The sequence below is a fragment of the Thalia democratica genome, chromosome 1, assembly GCF_965202585.1.
Source record: "Thalia democratica chromosome 1, ktThaDemo2.hap1.1, whole genome shotgun sequence".
Classification (NCBI taxonomy): domain Eukaryota; kingdom Metazoa; phylum Chordata; class Thaliacea; order Salpida; family Salpidae; genus Thalia; species Thalia democratica.
In genome coordinates, this window is record NC_139165.1 from 58,744,464 (window position 1) to 58,770,740 (window position 26,277).

General features: G+C 28.0%; 1 protein-coding gene across 1 annotated transcript in view; it reads left to right on the plus strand.

The window, feature by feature from the left end:
- The window catches only part of LOC145849172 (solute carrier organic anion transporter family member 4A1-like), a 94,509-nt gene that overhangs the window by 65,106 nt on the left and 3,126 nt on the right, over nucleotides 1-26,277 (plus strand). The window contains exons 14-16 of the mRNA XM_082954271.1: nucleotides 4,071-4,119; nucleotides 18,475-18,604; nucleotides 24,141-24,360. Coding sequence (XP_082810397.1) covers nucleotides 4,071-4,119; nucleotides 18,475-18,604; nucleotides 24,141-24,360 — 399 coding nt within the window. The remainder of the gene's footprint in view (nucleotides 1-4,070; nucleotides 4,120-18,474; nucleotides 18,605-24,140; nucleotides 24,361-26,277) is intronic.

The window sequence follows — 26,277 nt, forward strand, 5'->3', positions numbered from 1 at the left end:
GCTCTAGTTTATAAGTATTTTATTAAATAGTTTGACTAATTTTAACAAAAATGAAAGTCAGTAAATACATTTACCAGTGTGTTTTTAATACTATTATTTAATCTCTATTTAATAAAAAAGTACATGCTTAGTGTCAAATCTTTTATAAGGTTAAATTACTACAATTAAAATCATGTTGTTGTTTTTACGAATAAGAGTTCAATAAAAGTTATTGTTTAAAGTTGTGATCTACCGTATCCAGATCTATTTAAAAGTTAAAATCCGACTTACTCCGGATCTAGATTAGTTAGGAACGGATCCATATTTCATAATTAGAGTCCAGATGTTAGTAAAAAAAAACGAATTCAACTAGTTTAAAATCTCATTTTCAAATCAATGAAAATTATTAAGGCCATAAGGGGTACAACTTTTTTATAAATGTGGTACAACATTTTTATTATAAGGGGCTCTTATATGAAAGCTTTAAGTACAAACTACAAGCCAGTTTTGTTAGTATTAAACATTTTTTAACCTTTGAGATTTTGTAATTTTTGTAAAAATTTTCGATACAAACGTATGGACCGCTAATTTTTCATGGTCAATTTTCTCATAAATTTTAAAAGTTACTAAAAATATATCTTCTCTTCATTTTTAAGCTAGAGACCTCTAAATTTACGAAACGTTCCTTTTAAAGGTTTAAAGACTTTGAGTGTTGCGTTTTAAAAAATATAAAAATAAAGTTTTTAGATAAAATGAAAGGTGTTTTTTGTTATTTAGTTTTTATTCTTTTTATTTTTTAAAATAAAAAAAAATTCCTGCATTCTATGTAATTAAGTTTTAGTAAAAGACTTTCTGTAAAAATTTAAAGAATAATTAAAAAATGAAGGAAAAGATATATTTTTAATATAGATGTATTTTTTTTTGCTTTTATGATTTACGCCTTTTCAAGTATCATATTGAAGTCACCGACTTTGACCGCTTGTATCTCGAAAGTTACTATGAATTTTGTTAAGCGGTAAAATGTCTGGTAGCTCAGATTGAACTCTACAAAACAAGATCGACTTGCAAAAATCAAGGTGGACCACCAGCCCCTATGCCCTTATCTATAAGTTATGTATAAGTACATTTTTCGATACTCGCTTTTCAACTACTGTTGTGTATAACTAAGCTATAGAATATTATATTAACAATTATTAAGGCTTGACAAATTATATATCATAATGAGTTCAAATATAAATCTGTAGTAAATGTTGTTTAGGTAAGAAATTGGTTAAATTAAGTTTACAAGACTTTTTAAAGCATACGTAAGTAAATAAAAATTTGAGATGGTAAAAGGATATAACATTAAAGTATATACATACAAATTTCAAAATAATTTAAATGTAAGTAATAATAAAAAGGCTATAAAAACAATAAGTTTCTGGAAAATAAAGTACAACACACAATCAGTAGTATATCTGGAGCAGTTAATTTTCGAACTACTCATTTCACTAGAAAACCTTTGAATGGAATATTTAAAGATGTTACTTCCGATCCTTTTGATTCCGATGAAAGAATAACGTTATCTATCATTTTAAGTGTCACTGTGACAGTATAAACATTAAGACTACTATTCACAGGGTTACCAAAAAACCTGGAATTTAGAAATTTAAAAAAAAACCTTGAATTTTAAACAAACTTTACATGTTTAGTAAAAAAGTTTCGATTTGACACAAAAACTTTATCATATAGATAAAAAAAATTGTCATCACCAAAAATTTTTTTATTAAAAAACACATTTAAAGTAGCTTTACAGTATCTTTTTAATGTTTTTATAATATTTAATACAGATTTTAACCGTAAACTTAATTTTAGACTAACAACAAACAAATATGCTTACTTTTGAAAACCTTAAGGAAATTTTTAAAACTAGGAGAAAAATTGCAAAAAAAAAAAGTGGCAACTCTGTTCTCAGAGATTCCATCTGAAAAGGTATCAGCATGTATCAAAAACTGGATCGCCAATACAGGTAATAAACCTACTAAAAGTCCCTCGGAAATTTGAGATCATTTACTAAACTACCCGGAATACTCCAAACATTGTAATGATAACAATTTTAATTAAAGAACGTAACATTATCTCATTTAAAACTTTTTAGAATCTCTCTTTATAAAAATGTATCAGCCTAAGCTTTGTAAACAAAAGTTTGTTTACAATACTGACTTGTATAAACTGGTATAATTATTTTTATTTAGTTTTATTTTAAATTTTTTACTTAGTTTACTTTAATTATTTTTTAATTGCGTAAGTGATATTTTAATGTATTTGTTCTGAAGTTTTAATTCTTTAATACTTTAGCTTTTTTTATTTTTAATAAGTACATTAACTAAATTCCGATAATTATATTTTAACCCAAGCGTTTTATTGTTATTACTTACGTTTATATAATTTTGAAAATTGTAAGTATATTCTTTAATGTAATATCCTTTTACCATCTTAAGTTTCTAATTACTTACTTATGCTTAACAATTTAAAGATTTATAAATAATTCGCAAATCGGTTAATTAACCATCGTTTAATTAAATCGGTTAATTAATTTAAACCATCGTTAATTTATTTTTTGTATTATGCTTAACAAGTCTTGTAAGCTTCATTTTACCAATTTCTTATCTCTGCAGTATTTATTTTAGATTTTTTATTTAAACTCATTATGACGTATCTGTTATCAAGCCTTTATAACTGTTAATATTATATTCTATAGCTTAGTTATACACAATAGTAGATGAAAAGCGTGTATCGAAAAACTTCTATTTCAATAAAAATGCAATGTACTTTTCGATATTTTTTATTTAAATTTTGTACCCCGAAAGAAACTAAACATTTATGAAGTTTTTGTTGCTCATTAATCTGTAGAATAAATAGTTTTTTCTATTGTGTTTTGTACATTTAATTATTTTATACAATACCTAATGCTTAAAACAGTTTGTTTTTTAATAATCTCAGTGTAAATTTAAACTTTGTAATTTTTTGGATCCTAATTGTTTAGCTATCTCTGGATATAACTTCTTATAAACTGAGTGTCTCACAAATTTCTATGTCGAATTAATCTCGCTTGTTATGTACAAGCGATGCCGTACCGGGTCCACCGACTAGAGCAAAGGTCCATACCGGGTCCGAATCAACACATTTCAACTGGGTTTATAATGGAAAGAAATATTTTATTAGCAAACGATTAAATCTATATTTTGAACAGTTAGTTACTAAAGATATCTATATTTTAGTGATAAGAAAAAATTAGCCATATCTTAAAACATATTTAAATTTTCAAAAGCAAAATATATTCCTTAATGTCAAATAATAAAGTTGTCGATGTACAATAAATTTAAAGAAATAGTTATTGATGTACAAAAAATTTAAAGAATTAGTTTTCGATGTACAAAAAATTTAAAGAAATAGTTCACAATAACTGAAATTCATTAGAATTTTTAATATGTCCTAAACCCAATTGTCAGAATTTGAGCTATCAACTACCAATATTCTTACATGAGTTACTAGCTATCTAGTTTCTACAGAATAATTTATATAACAATAAAATTAAAAAAACTATCTGCAGTTTGTTAAAGAATGATTAAAGAATACACCTTATATAATAATTTCATTAATTTTATAAAAAATATATTTTCTTACAAATACATTAATGTTCTCTGAAACTACATTGTATTGATCAGGTTACTGAGTTTGATTCGGGGTTACTTGACCGCGTAAATTTACTGGTACCAAAATTCTTTTCAGCTGTCTGCGCACGTTTGGCATACTAAGTAACCATCTTAGAGAGGCTATTTGTCGATATAGGCTTAAGTTTCCTGTTACTTGATCACATAGTTTACACTAAGAGCTGACATTATAACGGTGGTAGTTTATTACATAAAAATAAAATAAACTTAGTTCAACTAATTATTATTTTTTTAATAAACGTTGAATAAACATTAAAAAAAGTAAGAGCAGATGTTTCTGACTTTAAAAGTAATCAAAATATCTTAATGTTACTTAGTAGTTTAATTAAAAAAGTTAATTGTATAATTATAATTAGAAATCGGTATAATTTTTTTCAGTTTATGAATTGTCATTGTTTTCTAAACACAACATCACCAGCTAAAAAAAGTAAGTGAAAATATCATAAACTTTGAGTTTTGTTACTTTATGAAATTGTATGTTGTTTAAACTTCACTTTTTTTGAAATCGACTGTAACTGTAGATCTGTAAATTCTTTTGTTTTTTAAAATATTTAGTAATTTTGTTTGATTCTTTTGAAATTGTCAAGTGATCCACAAACTAATAAGTTTCTTACATGGTTCATACGCGTCAGAATAAAATAGATTTTTGGTAAATTTTCAGTTTTAATGATTTAAGAATTTGTAATTACAGTAACATCTCGCATCTTTACGCACTCTCGTTTAGTTACGCATTTTAGAATTCTAAAAAATTCAAAAATAAAAACTTTAATTTTTTAAATATTGCACAAATTAGATTTATTGTAAATAGCTTAGGTGTCTTAACACCCCTCCTTTTATACCTTTAAATAGATAAAAAATTTCAATTCCTCAAACTTTTATGGCATGAAATTTCATTCCTACTCAAAAAATCTATAAATATATCTTTAATACAATGCAAGACAAGTTTATCCTTATGTGGGCAAAGGTCAAATTAAAAAAGTTTTAGTAACATAAACAATTTTTGTTAAACATTTTTCTTATATTTTATATAATTTTGTTCAAAAGAAGAAATCCATAACAGCACCAAAGGCATATTTCTGTAAAAGGCTATAGAAACAAATTTTTATATAGACACCACACAATTTTTTAACTATAAATTAAATATGCTAAGTAAAATTGAATATAAGTGTTAACTATTAAATAAGTCACATATGAATAAAGATAAAGAAAAAATCTACTTATATTAAAATGAGTAAAATTTTTCTACAAGTATTATTATTTTATATAAATTTAAATCCTTTTTTTTTAATAAATGCATAGTTTTATCTTTTTTTTTCATATTCAAAATAAAGTAAACAAATTGTTAAAAGTGGGAAAGTCCCCAGTCTGCTTTTAACTAGAAGCAATATCAAAAAATAGTCATTATAGTAAGGATATTTGGTACCTCTCGTATCTTTACGATCTCTCGTATTTTAACGCATTTTTTCTGTGGACAAAATGTGCGTAAATAAGCGAGAGGTTACTGTACTAAAAACTTAAAAACTGTTTTGTAGCCTATCACTCCATAGATAGAATGTTGAATATGTTTGATGCGGTAAGATAACAAATAAAGTTCAGACTACTCGAATTCTTTCAAATTATATTTTCCAGTGCCTTATAAATTTATTCAATTTGAAATTTTAAAAATTGCATTAATAAGTCGGATTATTAGTAGGCTACGCCATTACAACCTAACTACGTCGTTTCATTTGATTAGCCCCATTAGGCGCCAACCAACAAGGGCTAACAAAATGTAAGTTTAAATCAGGTAATGTAGTGTAAACTGCAAATTCGAATCCTGAATCCGAATCCTAAATGTTGTAGATAACTTAATTAGATTATAAATTAAAAGAGGTTTCGAAATAAATAAACGAAAATGATTTAAAATTATAAGTAACACTAAAGTGTTTTTATCATTCTTTATTAGCTTCTCTATCTTAAAATTAAAGAGTTTAGATAAAAATTTAATTTTGTTGAGTTTAGTTTAAATTAACTTAGTTATTGAACGTTAAATTAAACCTTACTTGGAAAATCCTGCTCTAGGGACATATATAGATAGTTTTGGGAATAACGTAACAAAATTGTTACATATTAAATCATTGTAGTTATTAACAAAATCGGCGAAAGTCTGCAGAACAAGTCCGGACTTTCGTTTGCCGTGAGACAAGCTCAAATTTATGATTGTGACTGACTGATGAGTCCTAATAAGGACGAAACCGGTCTCAGTCTACCGAAACTTGTGGTCTGATGATCGAATTGGCATGATCAACCCTTTTGTAGTTATTAAGAAAATAGTTTAAAGTAAATAAATAAAAGGCCCGCTATCAGCCGGGATCGGCTATGCGTAATTGTGCATAGACAATGAAAATAAATGATAATAAAAGAATAAAAAACACTGTGATGCAATAAATAAAAGTAAAGATAAATAAAAAATATACGAAATTCATTCTGATTCCCATTTCTTCATCTTCTTCGGTTTCTTAAAATATTCTTTTTCCCCTTCTTTCAGTTATTTGGGTGCTGTAGATCCTCATTTGGCGCGGTCATTTGCAAGCAACGCTTACTCATTTTTTCTTATCTTCAAGCTTTTGAGGTCGCGCTTGCATACGTACTTGAAACGTAATTTTGGACGACCTCGGTTGCGTTTGCCAACGACCAACTCGCCATACAACAGAGACTTTGGGGTTTGCTTAGCACCCATCCTCAGAACATGACCTAACCACTGAAGCCTGCGCTGACTGAGGGTAAAATATATGGTGGTAAGACTAGTACGTCTCAACACTGCCTCGTTGGTGATCTTTTGTTACCATGCAATTCTAAGGATGCGACGAAGGCATCGTAGGTGAAAATTAATTTTCTTCTTCTGCACGCTAGAAAAGTCCATGTTTGAATATTGTATAGCAGAGTACTGCATACACAGGAACGATAACGCTAGCCTTTGTGCGAATGCTTAGCTTTTAGTTATTCTAAACTCTTGTAGTCAAACGAGCGAACGTTGAGGCGTTACCAACGCGTCTATTTATTTCTGTATCCAATGATGCGTTTGGCGCAACATTTGAGCCAAAGTATACAAAGTTTGTTATATTTTTAATATCCTTGCCATTGATTTTGATTTATGGCGGAATATCTATTCCTTGACTTCTTGAGACTGATAGTAAGGCTGAAATCCAAGCATGCCGATGAAAACTGACTCAGTAGTGTCTGCAGGTTTTGGGGAGGGTGAGCCACGAGTGCTATTAACACGTTTGCTATATTAAAGCATGCTGCCATTATCAGCAAAGAGAAGATCACGTATTGTGACAATTTTCAGATTGCTCTTAGACTTGCAAGATTGAAAAGTCGTCCACCAGTTCTTGTATGGAGCTTGTAACCAGTTTTTGAAGAACCAAAAGCATGCTTTAATAGCAATAAAAAGAAGATTCCAAACAGAATTTGAGCAAGTACGCAGCCTTGCTTTACCCCATTTTCGATTTCAAATAAATCAGAAACACTACCATCATATTGGATGGTTGCCCTTGTGTTTGTGTAAAAAGACTTCACAACGTTAAATAAGTTTTGAGGACATCCAATCTTCAACAAGTAAATAAACACAGTATATAACTGTAATTTTCATTACCATTTAATGACACAGACAAAGAGTGAAAATAGCATTAGTCATCAGCAGTTGACTAATAAGCTAAGTTAGAAAATTTTCACATTCTTTTTATTAGTTCAACAAAAAACAGTTGTTGCATACAGAGTTCCCACTTCCCTATAATTCCCTATAAATTTGCAATACTCTGAAAAATCCCTAGAAAAAAGTGAAAAATATGTGAAAATCCCTTATAAATTACGTTTTTATGCTTGGTGATTGAAATTTGAAAGCCAAAACAGCAACACCGCAAGGTGAAAAAAACATAAAAAAATTATTAATTTTTCATTCAAAGTATATGCAACCTCAGTACAAAATTGTGACTCCATTGTGCCACCTAGCGGATAATATTTTTTATATAAAATACAATTTATCTAAATTATGCTTGTTTATCTAAAATTAGAGCTCAAAAACTCTCTTTTTGTAAATTTTAATAAGACTGTTATTAACGGTTTTTGACCTATTTTACTTTATGTCACTTAAAAATATGTTCGTAACGTTTAAAGTTCATTGTTTTTTTTTATATCCTTATAAATTTGGTATATTTTATAAATTTCCCTATAATTTTTTTTTTAATTTTAGTGGGAACCCTGTACATTTTTAAAACTTGTTCATAATTACCATAAAAATAAATGTAAATGCTAGACAAACTATTGAAGTTTGCCTACATTTCAATTTTTTTTCAGAAAAATTGTTGCTTTTTGCTCGCTGATCAACATAGTTCTTTTACGAATAACCACAATGCTGCTTAAAAAATGATTTAAATTTATGCAGTATAATGAAATTTAATCAGCTATTATAAAAAATCTATACGTAAAACTTTGCAAGGTAAAAAAAAAATCTATCTACAGTTTATTAAAAATATATAACAAGTTTGCCACAAAAACCTAGGAAAAACGTCGGACTTGAGGAATTTTGAACAAAAAAAACTGGAATTTTGAGCAAAAATCACTAAAACACCTGGAATTAAGTACTATTATAGGAAGGTTTTTGAACGTATTTATATACCATTTGCAACTTAATATGAATAAGTTATTCATTTTGTTTTTTATATTTTATTACACAAAGCTTTTCAAAATCATACAAGATTTCTTTGTCAAGTGATAAATTTTAAATGAAATTTGAAAAAAATGTTTGTTAAGTGAGTAGCTTAAAAAATAACTTTAAATTATGACGTATGAATAATCATACGTCATAATTATTCATACGTCATAATTTAAAGTTATTTTTTAAGCTACTCACTTAACAAACATTTTTTCAAATTTCATTTAAAATTTATCACTTGACAAAGAAATCTTGTATGATTTTGAAAAGCTTTGTGTAATAAAATATAAAAAACAAAATGAATAACTTATTCATATTAAGTTGCAAATGGTATATAAATACACCTGGAATTCTTATAGAATTTTCACATTTTAAGTAATTAATTTATGATTTGACACGAAAATGTATCAAATATATAAAAGAAATTGTCATGATCAAAAAAATATTTTATTGAAAAACACATTTAAAATTGCTTAACAGTATATTTTATATGTTGTTTTACTACTTAACACAGTTTTTAACGGGTGGCTTCAGATTTAAACTACTTTTTTGAAAATCATGCAAATAGTTTCCATATTTGATGAGTCAGTATTTTTTTCTTGTTATTTTTTATTTTAATGATAAAGTTTTAAATTTTGTTTAATTTTTATGTTTGGGTGAGGTGGGTTAGAGTTGAGGGTATAAATTTAAAAAAAAAACTTTTTTTTGCTGACTCAGCAAGTATGCAAATTATTTGCATGATTTTCAAGCAATTTAAAAACAATAGCGAAAATTTGAAGCTGCCAGTTTTTAACCGTAAATTTAAATTTAAACTAACAATAGACCCAAAAACGTGTACTTTTTAAAATCTATAAGAAATTCGGAAAACCTGTAAAAAAAATCTCAAAAACCAGTGGCAATCATGATAAAAATAATTCAACTGTTTTTAAAATCAGCTAACTAGTAGCAACATATCTAATAAATTCAAAATAAAATCGTGGTCCATACCATAAAAGACTTATATATCATAAATATTTCTATGTCGAAAGAAATTGAATTTATAAGTTTAAATATCAGAATATCGAGCTGTAAGTGTTATCCAATCTGATTTTGTCCAGTGAAAATGAGACTATAAATATCAAGCTATTTTTTTTTTATTCGGTTGAAAAATGACTATAGTTGTATTTAAATTGTACAGTAATCTTCCTTTATTATAACTAGTTATCTTTTCCATTAACAACCCAGTTAAAGTGTGTTGATTCGTTTAAACACAGAAACATATGTTGGTACAATAAAGAAAGATTACTGTACAATTTGTTTTTATTTATATTCCAGTGAAGTTACTTCACTAGGATCTTTTGTTAGCAAACGATTAAATCTTTATTTTGACAAGTTATAGTTGTATCCTATATTTTATATACTTAATGTTTCTTATATTCTATTATTTTCTGTTATATATTATTTTAATGTTTTTTTTGGTCGTAGACCTTACCTTTTATATTTTATAATTGCCAAAAGATATTTATACTCCATATTTTAGTTATTCATTCATTATAAGGCAAATTTTCAATATTCTTATACTTTATTTCCAAATTTATTTTAAGGTTAATTTTCCACTATCTACATAGTATATAGTAGTATATTTTTGCCTTGTACAGCTGTTCGGCGCTCTAAACGCTTTACCCAGCGAGATATTTTATTTAATGAAAATCAATCTTATAAATACAATAACAAAATTTTATAAAGTAACATATTACGTAATGTTAGAATAAGTAGTACATTTTTAACAACAACATCATCACAGTTTTTAAATAAAATGTTTTTGGTAATACATACAGCCACTTTGTTATTTGTTCCTCTTTAAAGTTGTAGCGTTGCCATATTTTTCATGTATAAAACTTTAATTATGATTTGTGCAGTGATATTTGAATAATAATCCTGTTGATCTAACTTTTGTGTCATTTTCAGATTTTACAGTCACTTAATATATTAAATTTTTTCTCAGACATTTGCCATTGACCGGAGATTCTTTATTTTTGCAGTCAAAAATTTGCTTCTTTTTCTCTTGGATATAAAGCAACGACAGTGCCATGATTAATTGTCTCATATTTTGCATACAGAATTAGGACACTTTTAGTTTTTTCCTGTTAAAAACTTTACTATATAGATGGTCTTCCGTAAATTTTTCATCCACAATCTCTAGGAACAGGGTTGCCACACACTCAGGGAATTCCGGGAAACTCAAGGAATTTTTAAGTCATAGAAAATGTCAAGGAAACTAATGGAATTTTGATTCTTTTTTTTTTAACTCAGGGAAACTCTGGGCAGTTTTGGATTTTTCTAAAAATTTCAGAGAAGTTTTAAGATTTTTTCTTAAAGCTAAGTTTTCAGACAAATATCTACAATAAATGATGGTGACGAACTTGAGTTTTTGGATGTCAACCACGTCATTGACAAGACAGAAATAAGCGGGTTTTATGTAAAAAACTACATAAAACCAACAGCAAAAAATCGTGTATTTGTAAATGGAAAATCACACCATCCACGCTCCATTTACAAATCAATTGTATTCGGAGAGTCAATACGACTAAGAAGATTGTGCGAACGTGACAATGGTTACTTAGAAGCAATAAAGTCTTTAAAAGATAAATGTTTAAAATCTTGCTTCTGTAAGGCTTTAGTTGAGGATATGATTAATATCACAGTAGAATGAAAAGATCGGTTTGGACCTCCAATGAAGAAGGCAAGAGAAGTTAACGATAATATAAGTGTTTGGACGACAAACTTTCCGAAACTATTAAAACTCACTAAGAAAGAAAGAGAACTAAACCCGAATGTTTTAGTGGCATATAAACGTCCACAAACAATTGCGGCACTATTAAGGCCATAGGGGGGGGGGGTCCACTTTGTTTTTTACAACTTGATCTTATTTTGTAGAATTTAATCTGAGCTATCAGACACTTTTAACTGCTTAAAAAAACTCGAAGTAATTTTTGAGATATAAGCGATCAAAGAAAGGGCATTCAATAGGTTCCTTATGGAAGGCGAAAACTAAAAATGCGAAAAAAGACTATTTTACTAAAAATCTATCTCCTCCTTCATTTTTTGAGTAATCTTTCTCAAATTTTTACAGAATGTGTATCATTAAACTTTAAAGAGATCTATTGTAGGAATTTTTTTAATTTTGAGTAAAAAAAAAATTATTGTCAAAAAACTACCCTTTTTTTTAGTTTTTTGTGGATAAAATTTTTATTTTTAAAATTTTCAAAAATTCCAACAATAGATCTCTTTTAAGTATTAAAAGGAACATTTCCTGAAAATTTGAAGTCTCTAGGTCAAAAAATGAAGGAGAAGATAGGTTTTTAGTGAATTTTAAAATTTCCGAGAAAATTGACCTCGAAAAATTTGCGGTCCATACGTTTACATTGGAAAATTTTTACAAAAAGTTAAATATCTCAAAAGTTAAATGATATTTTTGAATTCTATAAAAACTGGCTTATAGTTTGTACTTTAAGCTTTCATATAAAAGCCAAAAATAATTTTAGTAAAAAAAAAAATGTTGGACCCCCCCCCCCTATGGCCTTAACAAACTATAAGATCCAAGCCCATGGAAATAGTGTAGCAATTGGTGGATCTCACCCTTGTGGAAAATGCTTATTATGCAACCGAGGGGGAGTAGGCGGAATGGTGAAAAAAACCAACTTAATAAAATCAAAAAGTGGTAAAACAATTGAATTAAAAAAGAATTTGAATTGCAAAAATTTTGGGATTTATGCGGCAAAGTGCGTGATCTGTGGTGAGCACTATGTGGGACAGACAATTACGTCTTTTTCCCAAAGATGGTGCTCTCACAGACATAACTGGAAGAACATGACCACCAGCGAGACAAATGATCGAGCTGCACTCAAACTTCACTACGCCAACAAGCATCCAACATCGAAAAAAACCTTTGAAGAAGCATATTCAATCACTTTTACAGACTCAACAAGCAACCATACGAACTTAGATTATTTAGAGAGTAAATGGGTTAATTTATTACAAGCAAGTATAAACATAAATAAAACAATACTGCCTTTTTATAGATAATAGCAAACTTATAAAATCAATAATTTTACAGAAATCGGTTTTTAATAGGATAGTTTCACAAAGAATATTTTTTGTTTCACAATAGTTTTTAACCGTTTGTTTATTTGATAAAATGTTTACCTTAAAAAACAATATATTAGAAAAAATAATTTGCTTCTGAAACAAGTTAATTTAATTCTTTATATAATTTTTGTATTATTATCTTACTTAGATTTAAGTTTTGTTTCAAAGTAGTTATTTTTATTCAGGGATTAAACTATTTCTTTAAGATAAAAAGTTTGTAAGATACAGCTTCTTATTAATATAGGTTTTTATAATTACTTTAAGTATTATTTGGGAAAAGTTTTTATTTTTATTTATATTTCGCCGATAGCAGTCAGTAATTATTTAATAACAATAACTTACATTAAACATTTCTTTACTAAGATAGGTTTTAATTTAAAGTTTATAACGGTAAAGTGTTTGTTTTTATACGCATTTCATTTTAATTTACTTTTACATACAAAAATATCATTACAATGTAAAAATCGTCTAGCTTTTAAAATTTTAGTTTTATACACAGTTTTGAACTACTACGTCATGATATATTTTTTAACTTTTATTTATTTTGTTGTTGCATGAATGTGTTTAGTTCTACTAGTTTTAAAGTTCACTGATGAAGGACGGTTGTCCGAAATTAATTTGAACAAAATGTTGCAATAAACTGGTAGATTTTTAAACCATCGTTAATTTATTTTTGTATCAAGATTTTTTTTAAAATCTCAGGGAATTTTTTTCTAGATCTAGAATGAGATTTAGTTAATCCAGTTTCAATTTTTTATTCAAAAAAGTTAATTTTATTTATTTTTAAGTGCTTATTTATATAGTTATTTGCCTTAACTAATAAAGATTGCTCAATATACTGGAATGTAAATAGCTTATTAAAATAGAAATGTGCAAATTAAATGTTTTATTCACGACCGGTTTCGGTGGCAAAAAATTGCGACTTCTTCAAGTGCTAAATATTTATTTTGCTTGAAGAGGTCGCAATTTTTTGCCACCGAAACCGGTTGTGAATGAAATATTTAATTTGTGCACCTTTATTTAAGTGCTTATTTAGAAACTTTTAGCCTTGCGGCTAGTTCTTCAATTTTCTTAGAATTAACATTGTAAATTTTCAATATATAATAAAATTTTTAAGGATTTGAAAAACTCATGCAAGTTTAAGGTTACTTATGGAAGTTTATGGTCACTCACGGAAGATTTTTTACTCAAAGAGTGGTAACCCTGTTAACAGCGTTTCCTAACCCGCGTTGTAACACTTTTGCAGAAACGAGCATTGAGATATAGTATATTTGTTTTCTTGTTATTAATTTTCTCGTGTGTTTGGGCTATAAGCGCTAACTCGTATTCTTACCCACTTACTCTTATAGCTTCTTGGTAGTTGTTTCTTTAAATATGCTTGGACTGCTCAAAATCTTTTGAAGGTTTGGCTGTTGTTTACTATGGACCGGAATATGATTCAACACATGCTCTGAATGGTTTCGACTTACTCAACACATAAACCGTATGCGCGTTGGTTTCTGTACGATTTTTAGCTTTAATTTAGTTTTGATCTAAAGTTACATCTAAAAAGTCAGTTAAAACCAAATTTGCTAAAATGGTAACATCAATGCTAACCTTTAAAAATGAAACTCTTGTTTGTTTAACTTTCCTTTCAATACTTGGTCCGGTAGAATGTCTACCACTGCCAAACCATCATCACGGTATATGCCAAAGTTACCATAACTAAAGAACTTCTTTTTCAATATGTCTGAGATGGGTAGCTGTCAAATTTGCACGAGCGTACAAAATTGCACGAGGGCACGAAATTGCACGAAGACACTTTTGCACGGGGGGGATAAAATTGCACGAATACATTTTTGCACGATGGGTCACTTTTGCACGAAGACACTTTTACACGAGCAGACAATTTTGCACGGGTTGAATTTTTTTTTTTACAATAACTGTTACACCTAACCATTACCCTCGGTCGGTAGCTTTTTTTTTAATTAATTTAATTTTATTTAACGTTTTTATTTTTACTGTCATTGTTACCCCTAACATTTACACAACTTTTTTTATTTTTCCATTTAGTCTTTTTTTTCTGTTTAATTATAATATATTTTTTTCTGTTTTTTTTTACTCTTGTGCAAAAATGACCCTCCGTGCAAGAATGTAACTCGTGCAGAATTGACCATTGGTGCAAAATTGTCTTCGTGCAATTTAGTAACCTCGTGCAATTTTGACCCGTTCTCGTCTAAGATACATAGACCAACTAATTTGCAAACTTGAGCCCCATTCAAGCTTTCCATTGGTACATCAAAGCTGTTCTTGTTATGCTTTTTCGATCATGGTTTACCTTAGTGGAACAGTACTGTTTTGCAGCAATATCTGATTAATTCATTTTCATATTTCGTGATTTCAATAAGGCTTGCATCAAAATTAAAGGAAATTTTGAAAATTGTTGCTGAGGTGCAAGGATAAAAGCTAACTCTATCGAATTCGATAAACCTTAAATTTGTTTCGTTATTTAAGTTGTTGAACCGTTTCAATTATTTGTATGTATTTTTCAATTGCTTTAAACTACATTTTAATATTATTTAACTTTTGAGCTTATATAAATTTATTTTAGCAGGTTTACTAATAACAGTTTTTGCCGGATTACTTATTCTACAGCTTAGTATGTTAAAGAAATATGGTTTATGATTTAAAGTATTATAACACTGTTGTTGAGAAAGTTCAGCAGTTTTATTGTTTTTCAAAACAATTTTCCTTGCTTCAATATTAATTTTTTCGATAAGACTTTTTTCCGATTTTTCGTTGATGTTATGTTTTCTAAAATTAACTTGATGTATTTATCCTAACTGGTTTTATAAAAGCTGTAATGAAATGCATCTATTAAATGTCATTCCATTGTTTGAATGTTAATTGTTTTAATACTGAATGTCAAATGTCACAAATTAGGTAATCAGAATGAGGCTTGATGCTAGTGATGTAATTGCATTAGAAGATAACACAAAAAAAATATACAAGTGTTATTATGATATGGAGTGTTTATTGAGATCTTGCTAAAAGTTATAACTAGACCTATTGTAGAACTGTTTTTTTATTTTTATTGCATGTTTATGGTATAAATATAAGAGTTATTGTTTAAACATTATTTGATTGTTTTAGAATTTTAAAACTACTTTATAGTTTACATTACTTAAAGTTATGTATTTTTCACTTAAAATTAAATTTTTATTAAGTTTTAATTATTTCAAGTTAGTTAGAAAAGTAACTTGCGTTTTTGAAATAGAGTTTTAGTAATAGCGTTTTTTGTTTTTTTTTATAACAGATACATTATTCAATTTGTCTCTCTGATTTGTATAAAGTAGACTAAGAATAGCACGCATAAGATAATAACTTAACAATTATATTATGATTAGTATCAATAAATTAAGTAACCCACAATCTCTGTTTGCTTACAAAGCTTATAATTGCTATCCAATCGTTTACCATTAGAACTATTCCTTATTCAAATCTCATTCAATCTCAAATCGATTTTAATCCGATTAATTACCTTTTATTTTTTTAAACCAACTAATTATTTTCAATACAATCTTAACTAAAACATCTTCTAAGATAAACTTATGTTATAGATATGCATTATAGTTAAACATATTTATGTTTGTTCGTGTAATGTTATTTAATTTTTAGCAAAATCATATAACGTTTTTCATTATTAAGATTCTTTTGATATTTTCTGCAGCAAAGATGATCCCTTGCTTCGCTAGGATCTATACAAATAAATTTTTAGCTTGAAATTTTAAGTATTTTAATTATCTTTTTACAGATAATTAAGCAATGTATTATTATTAAGTATTTTTTATTGTATTTAAAAAGTTCCATTTTTCAACTTATTTAATGCTTTAACAACTTAATTCTAAAATTTAAAACTCTTTTAGTATGTTTAAATATTTGACAGAATGCATTTCATTTTCTTTAAATTTATTTATGTACTTTCAAGTAGGACTCGTCAGATATTGTTTCCTACTGGATTGGAATGAATACAAATTGAAATAAAATTATACTGCAGTTTAAAGTTTTAAGATATAAAATGACGTAATAATCAAATGTTAAAAATTAAATAAGTGCTAATGCTAAATAAATTTGGTATACTAATAAAACTCGGTAGAATTAAAACAATCTAAATAAAGAAGCGATAGAAATTTTAAATTAAAACTATGCTTAAAAATAAAGTATAACAAGAAAATAATTACTTCAAAATTACTAATATAAGGATTTAAAAAGTCTAGTTTGGTAAACGAACTTTTTCTGCTTACATAAACTGGGCCTTAAAGATTTAATACATAAGGCTTCCAGAATATGCAATTGAAAAGAGTTCTCCGCTCTCACTAAGACTGAAAAATTGTCCTTTTTATAATTTTTAACACACTCAGGGTTGTCCAACAAATGTTGCCCAATCGCCGAGAAGTATTTTTTAGTTGGTTTCTCAGAACGGCCATCAAACCACTTTTTCAAGACTTTCGGAACATGTTGATCGATTCTTACATGAAACCTTTGAGATGTTTTTCCCACGTAGTCACTACCACGATACTTCTCGGCGATTGGGCAACATTTGTTGGACAATTCTGAGTGTGTTAAAAATTATAAAAAGGACAATTTTTCAGTCTTAGTGATAGCGGAGAACTCTTTTCAATTGCATATTCTGGAAGCCTTATGTATTCAATCTTTAAGGCCCAGTTTATGTAAGCAGAAAAAGTTCGTTTACCAAACTAGACTTTTTAAATCCTTATATTAGTAATTTTGAAGTAATTATTTTCTTGTTATACTTTACTTTTAAGCATAGTTTTAATTTAAAATTTCTATCGCTTCTTTATTTAGATTGTTTTAATTCTACCGAGTTTTATTAGTAAACCAAATTTGTTTAGCATTAGCACTTATTTAATTTTTAACATTTGATTATTACGTCATTTTATATCTTAAAACTTTAAACTGCAGTATAATTTTATTTCTAATTGTATTCATTCCAATCCAGTAGGAAACAATTTCTGACGAGTCCTACTTGAAAGTACTTAAATAAATTTAAAGAAAATGAAATGCATTCTGTAATATATTTTTAGTTTAAATATTTTTAAATAACAGGTCTTTGAGCACAAAGAGGCAGTAGATTTTAATTTTAATTTATAGCACAAATAAGAACTAAATAGCTCACTTGCTTAAAATAATTTTTAATGTTACGTATTTTTGTATTAATAATTATTTTACATATGTAAATATTTATTTTTTCTTATATTTTTCGTTTGTCTGAGGAAGACTGCATGAACTTTTAAATAAAATTACTAAGCTGAGTAAAAATTTAGTTAATTTTTTGTATTTTTATATAAATAATATGAACAAGGTCTAAACAAAAATATCTTAAAAACCAATTGTTGACATATTAAGAACAATGTGAGGATCTAACTTATTACTATTTTATTAAGGATTTGAAAATAGTTGTAATAGCAAAATAAAATTAGTTTATTATTAACTTGAGGTTACTAAGACTAACATATATGCACTGTTGTATACAACATAGATGCAAAGTTGACTAAACGCTATCGAGTTTAAATTCAGACCTACCTTCTTTTCTAGCAGCTTGAATTTTAAAAACTTTTTGTTTATTATATTAGTATATTTTTTTTAGTCAAACATTTCTTTTATATCTTTTTTTTCATCAAGTTTGCATCATAATTTATTTTATTCTAATAAAATGCTGGTTAATTACAATTAAAAGAAAGGAATTAAAAAAAAATCATTTTTGTCATAAAGTTTAATTAATTAAAAAAAAAATTAAGACTTACTAGTGGTTTTTAAAGTAAAATGGTATATTGTCCTGGACAAGACGTTAAAAGGTATATAAGTGGTGTGCGACTCGATAGCCGAAAGGTTTTTCAAACACCAGGTCCTACGACCAAATTTGTTAAGCGCCAATAAACTCTTATATAACCTGTTTCTTAGACAAAGCAACTAACCGAAGATGTGGTCAGGGAAAAAAATGTCCTTACGAAAGCATCATACTTGTTTGCATGTTTTTTATCAACTTCGGATTGTTTTTTGCTATTGTACCGGGACTTGAACTAAGCCTTGGGTTTGTTTGATTGATAGTTAATTACCTCTACTATTTTGATGTGTTAAGCTTTAAGTATAAATCCTAAACTTTTAAACATAAGTATGTAAGATTATTATAAATTTTATTATTATTATTTTTGACATTATTGTAAATAATATTTTACTGTATAAATGTCATTTTTATTTATAACTTACAGTGAAAAGTATGTTTTTTTAAGACTTAGATCTTCAAACACCTTTTGTTATTTAGTTTTCATTTTTCAACTTTCCAATCTGTAAAAATTTTAGTATATAGTACTTTAATTAAATGTCCTAAACTTTTATTAGGAAATATTACTATATAAAAACATTCAGTAAAAAATATTTTGGCCCTTGTCAAATGTATGTATACTTTGTATTGCAATAATTTTAAATGCTTAGATATATAATTTTTTATGTCTCTTCTAGTAATCTACCGGATCCACTATCTAAAAACTGGCCGGTCTGGATCTTTTTTCTAATTTAAGATCCGACCGGATCTGGTTCCAGTTCTAAATTTTCAAACTAAGATCCGGTAGGTTCCGAGTCTATTTTAAAATTTTAGATCCGGCCTGGATCCTAAGTGTTTTAAGTTTTATGCAGCTTCACAAGAGAAAAAAAAACTTAGAAAATTTAATTATTATAATACCATTAGTTAGTAAAAATTTTTTAATACAAATATTTTGTTAAACACAACACAATGTTATTGTCTAAATGTTTTATTTGAACACTAGGAAAAAGAACGTTGTAAAAAAACAAAAAAATCTACTTATACGAAATCTCAGTTTGAATGTTAAATTTAAAGCTACTTAAACGACTAATTTTGAATTTTATAATTGTATGAAGTAAAAGAAAATTAAATGTTACAATGCTTTAAAAAAATAATCAACTTTTTTTATGTTAGGCTTTACATTGAACTTTTACTTACAATAACTTCTTTAGCAACTGTTTACATATACAAAAGTAAGTAATCTAGTAAATAACATTTACTCATATTAACGCAATTAAGCTACAAAAAAACCTATTCTTGTTTTTCAATTTGTGATGAAGAAATAAAAGTTTTTTGCAAGTTTTTTTTTAGCAGTCGATTGCGCTTTTGTTCTTACAAGTTACCAGATTATGAAATTAATCTTTCAGAATAAACAAAAGATGGTGGTGCCAAAAGATACCTTCTTGCAAACCTGGAAAGATATGTTTATTTTGTTGTTGTTAGAGCTCCACCGAAACAAGACTTCAGCTTTTTTAACTTCTTCAGCAGATATTTTTTTTTCAGCCGTAAAAAAACTTAACTTCTGTCTTAATCTCTTGATCAACTGAATCTTGTAGCTCACTTTCGTGAGTGTTGTTTTTGTTTTCGATTTAAATGTAGAATGATACGACAAAAGTTTTTTAAGAAAATCATTTGTAGGTAGTTGAGCTTTAGGTTTATTAGGCGGTACTAAAGGAACTTGAACACTTTGACCAGTCTCACGACAACTATGAATTTCACTTGTGATTTCAGTAGCCTTACAATCTTCTGTTTGAGATTAGCAGGGAAATAGTAAAGTCGATACCGTGGATCAACAGCTGTTGTGAGTAAAAACAAGTCGTTATCATGAAGGTTTATTCGTTTGCTGCTATAAGTAGTATAAAACCTTCTTTCAAAAGCGTCTTTTACATTTTCTGCCAAGGTTGCTAAGGTTGTAGAACTACTTTGACCTCCTGGACTTTATACTTAAAAAATTTTTTTTTGTACTGCTGCATGCGGGAATACACTTGACAGCAATGCGTTGTTTTTGTACACTTCTGCGTTACTAAATAAAAAGGTTCGAGCAGTTTATTAAAGAGGCTAACAAGTTTCCATTCATCAGCTGTAAGTATATTTTCGGCTTCTAAATTTGTTGTTAGCCACGTAGTTCTGGACACTTGTTTTTAACTTTTCTAATCTTTTCAGCATTAGGTAGGTTGAGTTCCACCTTGTTTCAACATTTTACCTGAAACAAAATTAAATAAAAATACATTGGAATAATACGACAACAATAATACTAAAACACGCTATTTATAAAGTTTAAAATTGTAAAAATCTCTTTGTTTGCAAATTTTCGGCTCACGAGTTCTAATAAACAAAGATTCTAGAACTGAGAGATGGTAAGTGTTTCTCGCTCTAGATAGAATTTTGAACCTACTATCCAGGTAGTTCTTAGCACAAACATGGTTGTTGAGGAGGCGCTCTTGGATAGATGACTGTTCACCTTTCGGCTTAACGTCGTCATTGAAAATAAACCTTTTTAGCTTTTTCGTGACATGCTGCTCTCGCCTGACGTTGAAACGTTGAGATGTTCGACCTACGTAGTCATTTCCGCAATGATATTTAAATATGTATACTACATTACTTAAATCATGGATAGGTGTGGCATCTATAACCATTCCGTTAAGCGGGCGGTTGGTGTTGTACATATTTTTTATTGTTTCAGAGAAATTTTTCCTAAAACTTGTATTTTCTGATAGATATTCTTGGCTATATGAAAATTCAAATTCGGACAACTCAAATTCTTGAAAAATATTTAGAAGACTATATCTCAATAAGTAATATGAATTATTAAAAAAAAAATATGTAGATATTGATAATATCTACAAGCCACTTTCTATTTTTTTTCAAATAATAAAATACTTTTCAAGATATTTCAAAATTACTAAAAATAACTATATTTTTTTACTTTATTTAAGCCATATCTCAAAAAATATTTAATGTCTTGTCAAAAAAATTACTTGTAGATAATAAAATGACCTACATATGTATTTTTTATATTTGACATATATATACATTATTTTTTTATTTGTGGCTGTTTCAATTTTTTTTTAAGAATTTGAATTGTCCGAATTTGAATAGTCATGCACCCGATATTCTTACAACTTCATTTCAATATGTAAACAAAAAAAGTAAGTTTTCTTTCTTATCACTATATATTCTTAGGTTTTTTTGGATTGAAAAGTTGAAAATAATTTAATTTATCAACAAACAAAGCAACTAATATCTGCTCTCTCTTGACTGTTTGGATGAAAAGTTAAAAATTAAGTATATATATAAATTAAGTAGCGCACTTTTTAATGTTATTTGAAAGAGTAACGTAAAAAACAGTTTTTCTAGCACAATTAATAATTGTTTTTTGAAAATACTGGGCTCTTATCGTAAATGTTGTTCCCTTTTGTATATTTTTTAGTTCGGTTTTGTTATCATATTTTTTACTAAAGTAATTCTATGTTGATTAACATATTGTGTTTATTTTAGTTGTATAATTTTTAAAGGCTTTGTTAACTCATTTGATAGTTTATTTTAGACTAATTGTTTCTCTAGTATTGTGTTTAAATATCGGATCCTTAAGTAGTACAAAATCTAAAGGAGATCAAATCATGGTATCTGTTCATGGTATCTCTTGATCTGTCCCAAGACAGCAGAGCACTATAATAATAGCACCATTTTAATCTTATCATTAGCTAGAAAAGCATACACAACTAAGTTATAGATTTGATAAAAAACTCGCGAGCTAAAAGTTTGTAAACAACGTGATATCTACTTCTTTTCGGTACTAACTTTATATAAAAATTTGAGACAACAATTCATTTTGCGGTTTATTTTATTTTTTGTAAACTAAAAATTTTTCAATCCACCCTTTTCAATAGTTCTTGTAGATAACTGAATAGATTTTTGTAAAATAGTAAACTTAACAAAATTGTAAGATTATGCGTCATAATAGGTAAATAAAATTAAATGTACTATGCGATGCTATTATAAAGTTGTTTAACAAAATTTAAAGTATAAAGCTTATTTTTACTATTACTGTTGACCCAAACCCTTACCCTCGATCGGTAACATTTTTATAATATTATTTACTTTTTATATATATATTTTTTTACTCTCTGGAACAATGACCCTTCCTCCAAAAAAGACTCGGCGTGCAAAAGTGACCCTTCGTGCAAACATGTCTTCTAGCATATTTCACCCGTCCCAAAAAATGATATGCTTATATATTTTTTGTGTTTTGTAAACTTTTCGTTATTTTTTCAATTATTTAGGTGTTTCCGTCTTTTTGAAGTTTTTTTTATTTGTTATTTATAGTTTGTACTTAACTTTATATCGTGGTATACAATTAATCTCAGTTTTTAGTTTAATTTAAACTAAATTCTGAGATTTTTAAGCTTATTTTTATAGTTTAGCTGTCTGGACAAAATTTATGTAAACAGTTTGTTTCAATACTCATTAGTATTTAGCAATTTTTGACTAATAAAGTGCTGAAGAGTTTTGAAATAATTTAAATAAGTCTTATTTACTTTTAAGTAAAACTGTCATAATTATATTGTTTTTCAATGTACTACTAAAACCAAATGCTTAATTGTTTAGACTTTAGTGCAGTGGTCTTCAAGCTAATCAAAATCTGTGCACCCTAAAATGCTAAATAAAATTTCTGTGTACCCCAATGTGTGAATACCTAGTACAGGGTCGGAAAACTGCGGCCTGCGGGCCAATGCGGCCCTCAAAGTCAAAATTTGCGGCCCGCAAACTCCTCTATAGCTAAAAATATACAACTTAAAAACAATTAAAAAAAGTTTTTTAAGTAAAATCTTATAAATAGGCTCTTAATTTAATAAATACTCTTTATTAGTGATCTAATATTGCTTAATTTATCATATTTTTGATCTTAAATATTATTTTTCTACTGATTACTAGATCTTTTTTTAAATAACTGCGACCCTCAAAGGTGTTTTTCTAAAAAGTGCGGCCTGCGAGCAATTTTTTCTAGAAAAGTTGACCCGCGAGTTACAATAGGCTGCCGACCCCTGATCTAGTATAAGTTTCAAATTTCCCGTAATATCTAGTGCAGGGTTTCCCAAACTTTGTTTAACTCTCCAAAAAGATTTTTCAAAAAACTGCCTAAGACCTTGTTTTGCTCTTCATTATAAACTTCAGAATATCTAATGTAAGCTTGAAATTATGGCCTTGTGGCCCCCCAAAATTTCTTTTTTTTTCTCCATAAAATCTAGTTTAACTTTCAAACCTACCATTGAAAACACTTAAGACCTTTTATTTTTCTCTCGTCATCAACTCCATAAAATCTAGTGTAAGTTTGAATTTTATGACCTTATGGCTCCCCATTTACTGCTCATGGCCCTCTAAATTTCTATAATGACTTCCAAGGGGGCTACTTGGCCCAGTTTGGTAAACCCTGATCTAGTGTAACTTTCACAAACTTATCTTAATACCTAGTGTAAGTTTTAATATAAGCTTTAAATACACCTGAAAACAACTTTTTTTTGCTCTTCTTCGCGAGCTTTAGATATCTAGTGAAAGTTTCAAAATTTAGGATAATTTTTAAAGTTACGATTCACAAACCCCAAAAAGTTTCATGCACCCCACAATAAATTTTGTCCACACTAGTACACACTACTTTGAAGACCACTGGTTTAGTGTGCAAAATCTTTTTTTATTAAATGATATGCTGTGTATTTTATAAACGTATATTTACAAAGCTTAAAGTGACGTATATTTATAATTTTCGTAGACTTTTCGATACAAATCTTCGAACACTGGCACTGGGTGTTCAATGGATATTTCTAAGATTACTTGGAACTATACCTGGACCAGTCATATTTGGATATTTATTTGATATTTCCTGCAGAATTAAGTTACCAAAATGCCATGACAGTGAACATTCCCAATGCGGGTTATATAGCAACAAACTGCTTGCCACAAATTTGTTTTATGTACCAGTTATGTTTAAGGTTAGTTTAATTGTTTATTTTTTCTAAATTTTAATAAATTTAGAACGTTTTAAAGCTATGTATTACTATAATAAGTCTTGTGTGGATTTTTAGATTTAAACCTGTTGAGTATTTTCTGTATAGTAATGTACAGTACTACAAATATTTCAAAACATACGCAGATTACTGTTTACCGCAAACTTTTTATAGTTTAAGTACTCTCATTGATCTTGACTATTTTAAATCTTTTTTTTCCTTGGAAATTTCTGCTCATTAGTTTTAGTTCTCACACTTTTAAACATTCAAATATTAAACGTATAGTAAACAAAGCTTATAAAACTAAATGTTCTAAAAAGAAAATTCATAAGAAAAATAGAAATGAGTAAATACTTTCACAATAAGTGATTGCAAATTAACGCCCAAACTTTTCAAACTACGTAATATATATTTAGGATAGTGAGAGAAAGACAGAAACTCACTTTCGCTAAAACTTTTTTGTTACGTAAAAAAAAAACATTGGCTGATTACATTTCTAAATTTCAAAGTGAAAAATTGATAAGTTAATTTTTTTGCTATGGATGAACACGTAGTTAGGGTATAATCCTCTACGATTACAGTATCATCTGTTAACACATTATGTTGGTCAGGAACTGTGTTAGGCTCAGGATAACTTTTACGAGTAGGGCTACTAGTACCTGAAGTCTTTTCAGCCGGGCACGCGTAGAGTGCTAAGAAACTGGCTTTGTAAGAATAGAGGCCGAAAGTATCTTAGGTTTTTTATTAGAAGTACCCAAAGCTTAATAAAAGTTAACTATTTTATTAGTGGCTAAACTAGACAGAAGTTATTAAAATTTGACTAGTGGTCTTAACATATAATTTAATGTAAAGTTTAATATAACTTTTAATTAAGCTCGATAGTACTTTTTCAACTTAGTCTACATTGATTCTGATATATAATCTTACTAGATATATAATAGACTAGAAAATAAATCTTTAATTTAGTCTTAGTGAATTTAACGTTTAACTTACTATATAATCTTAATAAAGAATAAAATACGATACACTAATACTAACAATATCAAATTTACTTATCTACGTTTTACCGATAATACTAAAAATATAAATTCAGCTATCAAGATTTATTTTACAATTTAACAACAAAGCGATAAAAAGAACACTCACACACACATTCAAGTCAAAGCTCGCCGGTTTGTTTGCACGGCAACTTTAACTAGATATATTTGCGTTTGTTCTTAGTTCATAGCAATTCTTACTGTAGTCAGAGAAAAGCTAGGACCTGAAGAGTATACAATTTTTAAAAGTTCTATTGTACAACAATAGAAGTTTCTACTTGAGAAACAGTTGTCAAAATACAACGAAAGCTGGAAATAGATACAAACCAGAATAGACTTGTTTTCGTTTATTAGCGGTTTTTACAGAACTATAAGAGCAATGCTGAATAAAACTATCCAAAACCAAAGAAAACTGAACGCATATACTAGCTAAGACACACTCTAGGGGACGTTCACAGTTAGATTGAAACACGTTATTGTAAACGTTTTTCTAGGTCTCGTTTGTTACTAAGTCAAACAATACACAAATAAAAAAACAGTGTATTCTTGTTCACAGGGAATCTAAAAAGTGCCTGCTAAAAAAAAGAGCGTTTGCTTTCATTGTAACTATTCTTGCTAACTATAATAGTCAGCCCGACCGAAAAGTGAATGAACTTGCAAATGTAAACCGTACTCGCTTTAATCAAAAAGCTGCGACGCTTAACTACGACGGGAGTTTTAACATTGGTAAACGCAACCGAGGTCGTCCAAAAATACGTTTCAAGTACGTATGCAAGTGCGACCTTAAAAGCTTGAAGATAAGAACGGATTAGCTAGATTTGCTTGCAAATGACCGCGCCAAATAGAGATCTACTGTACACAAATA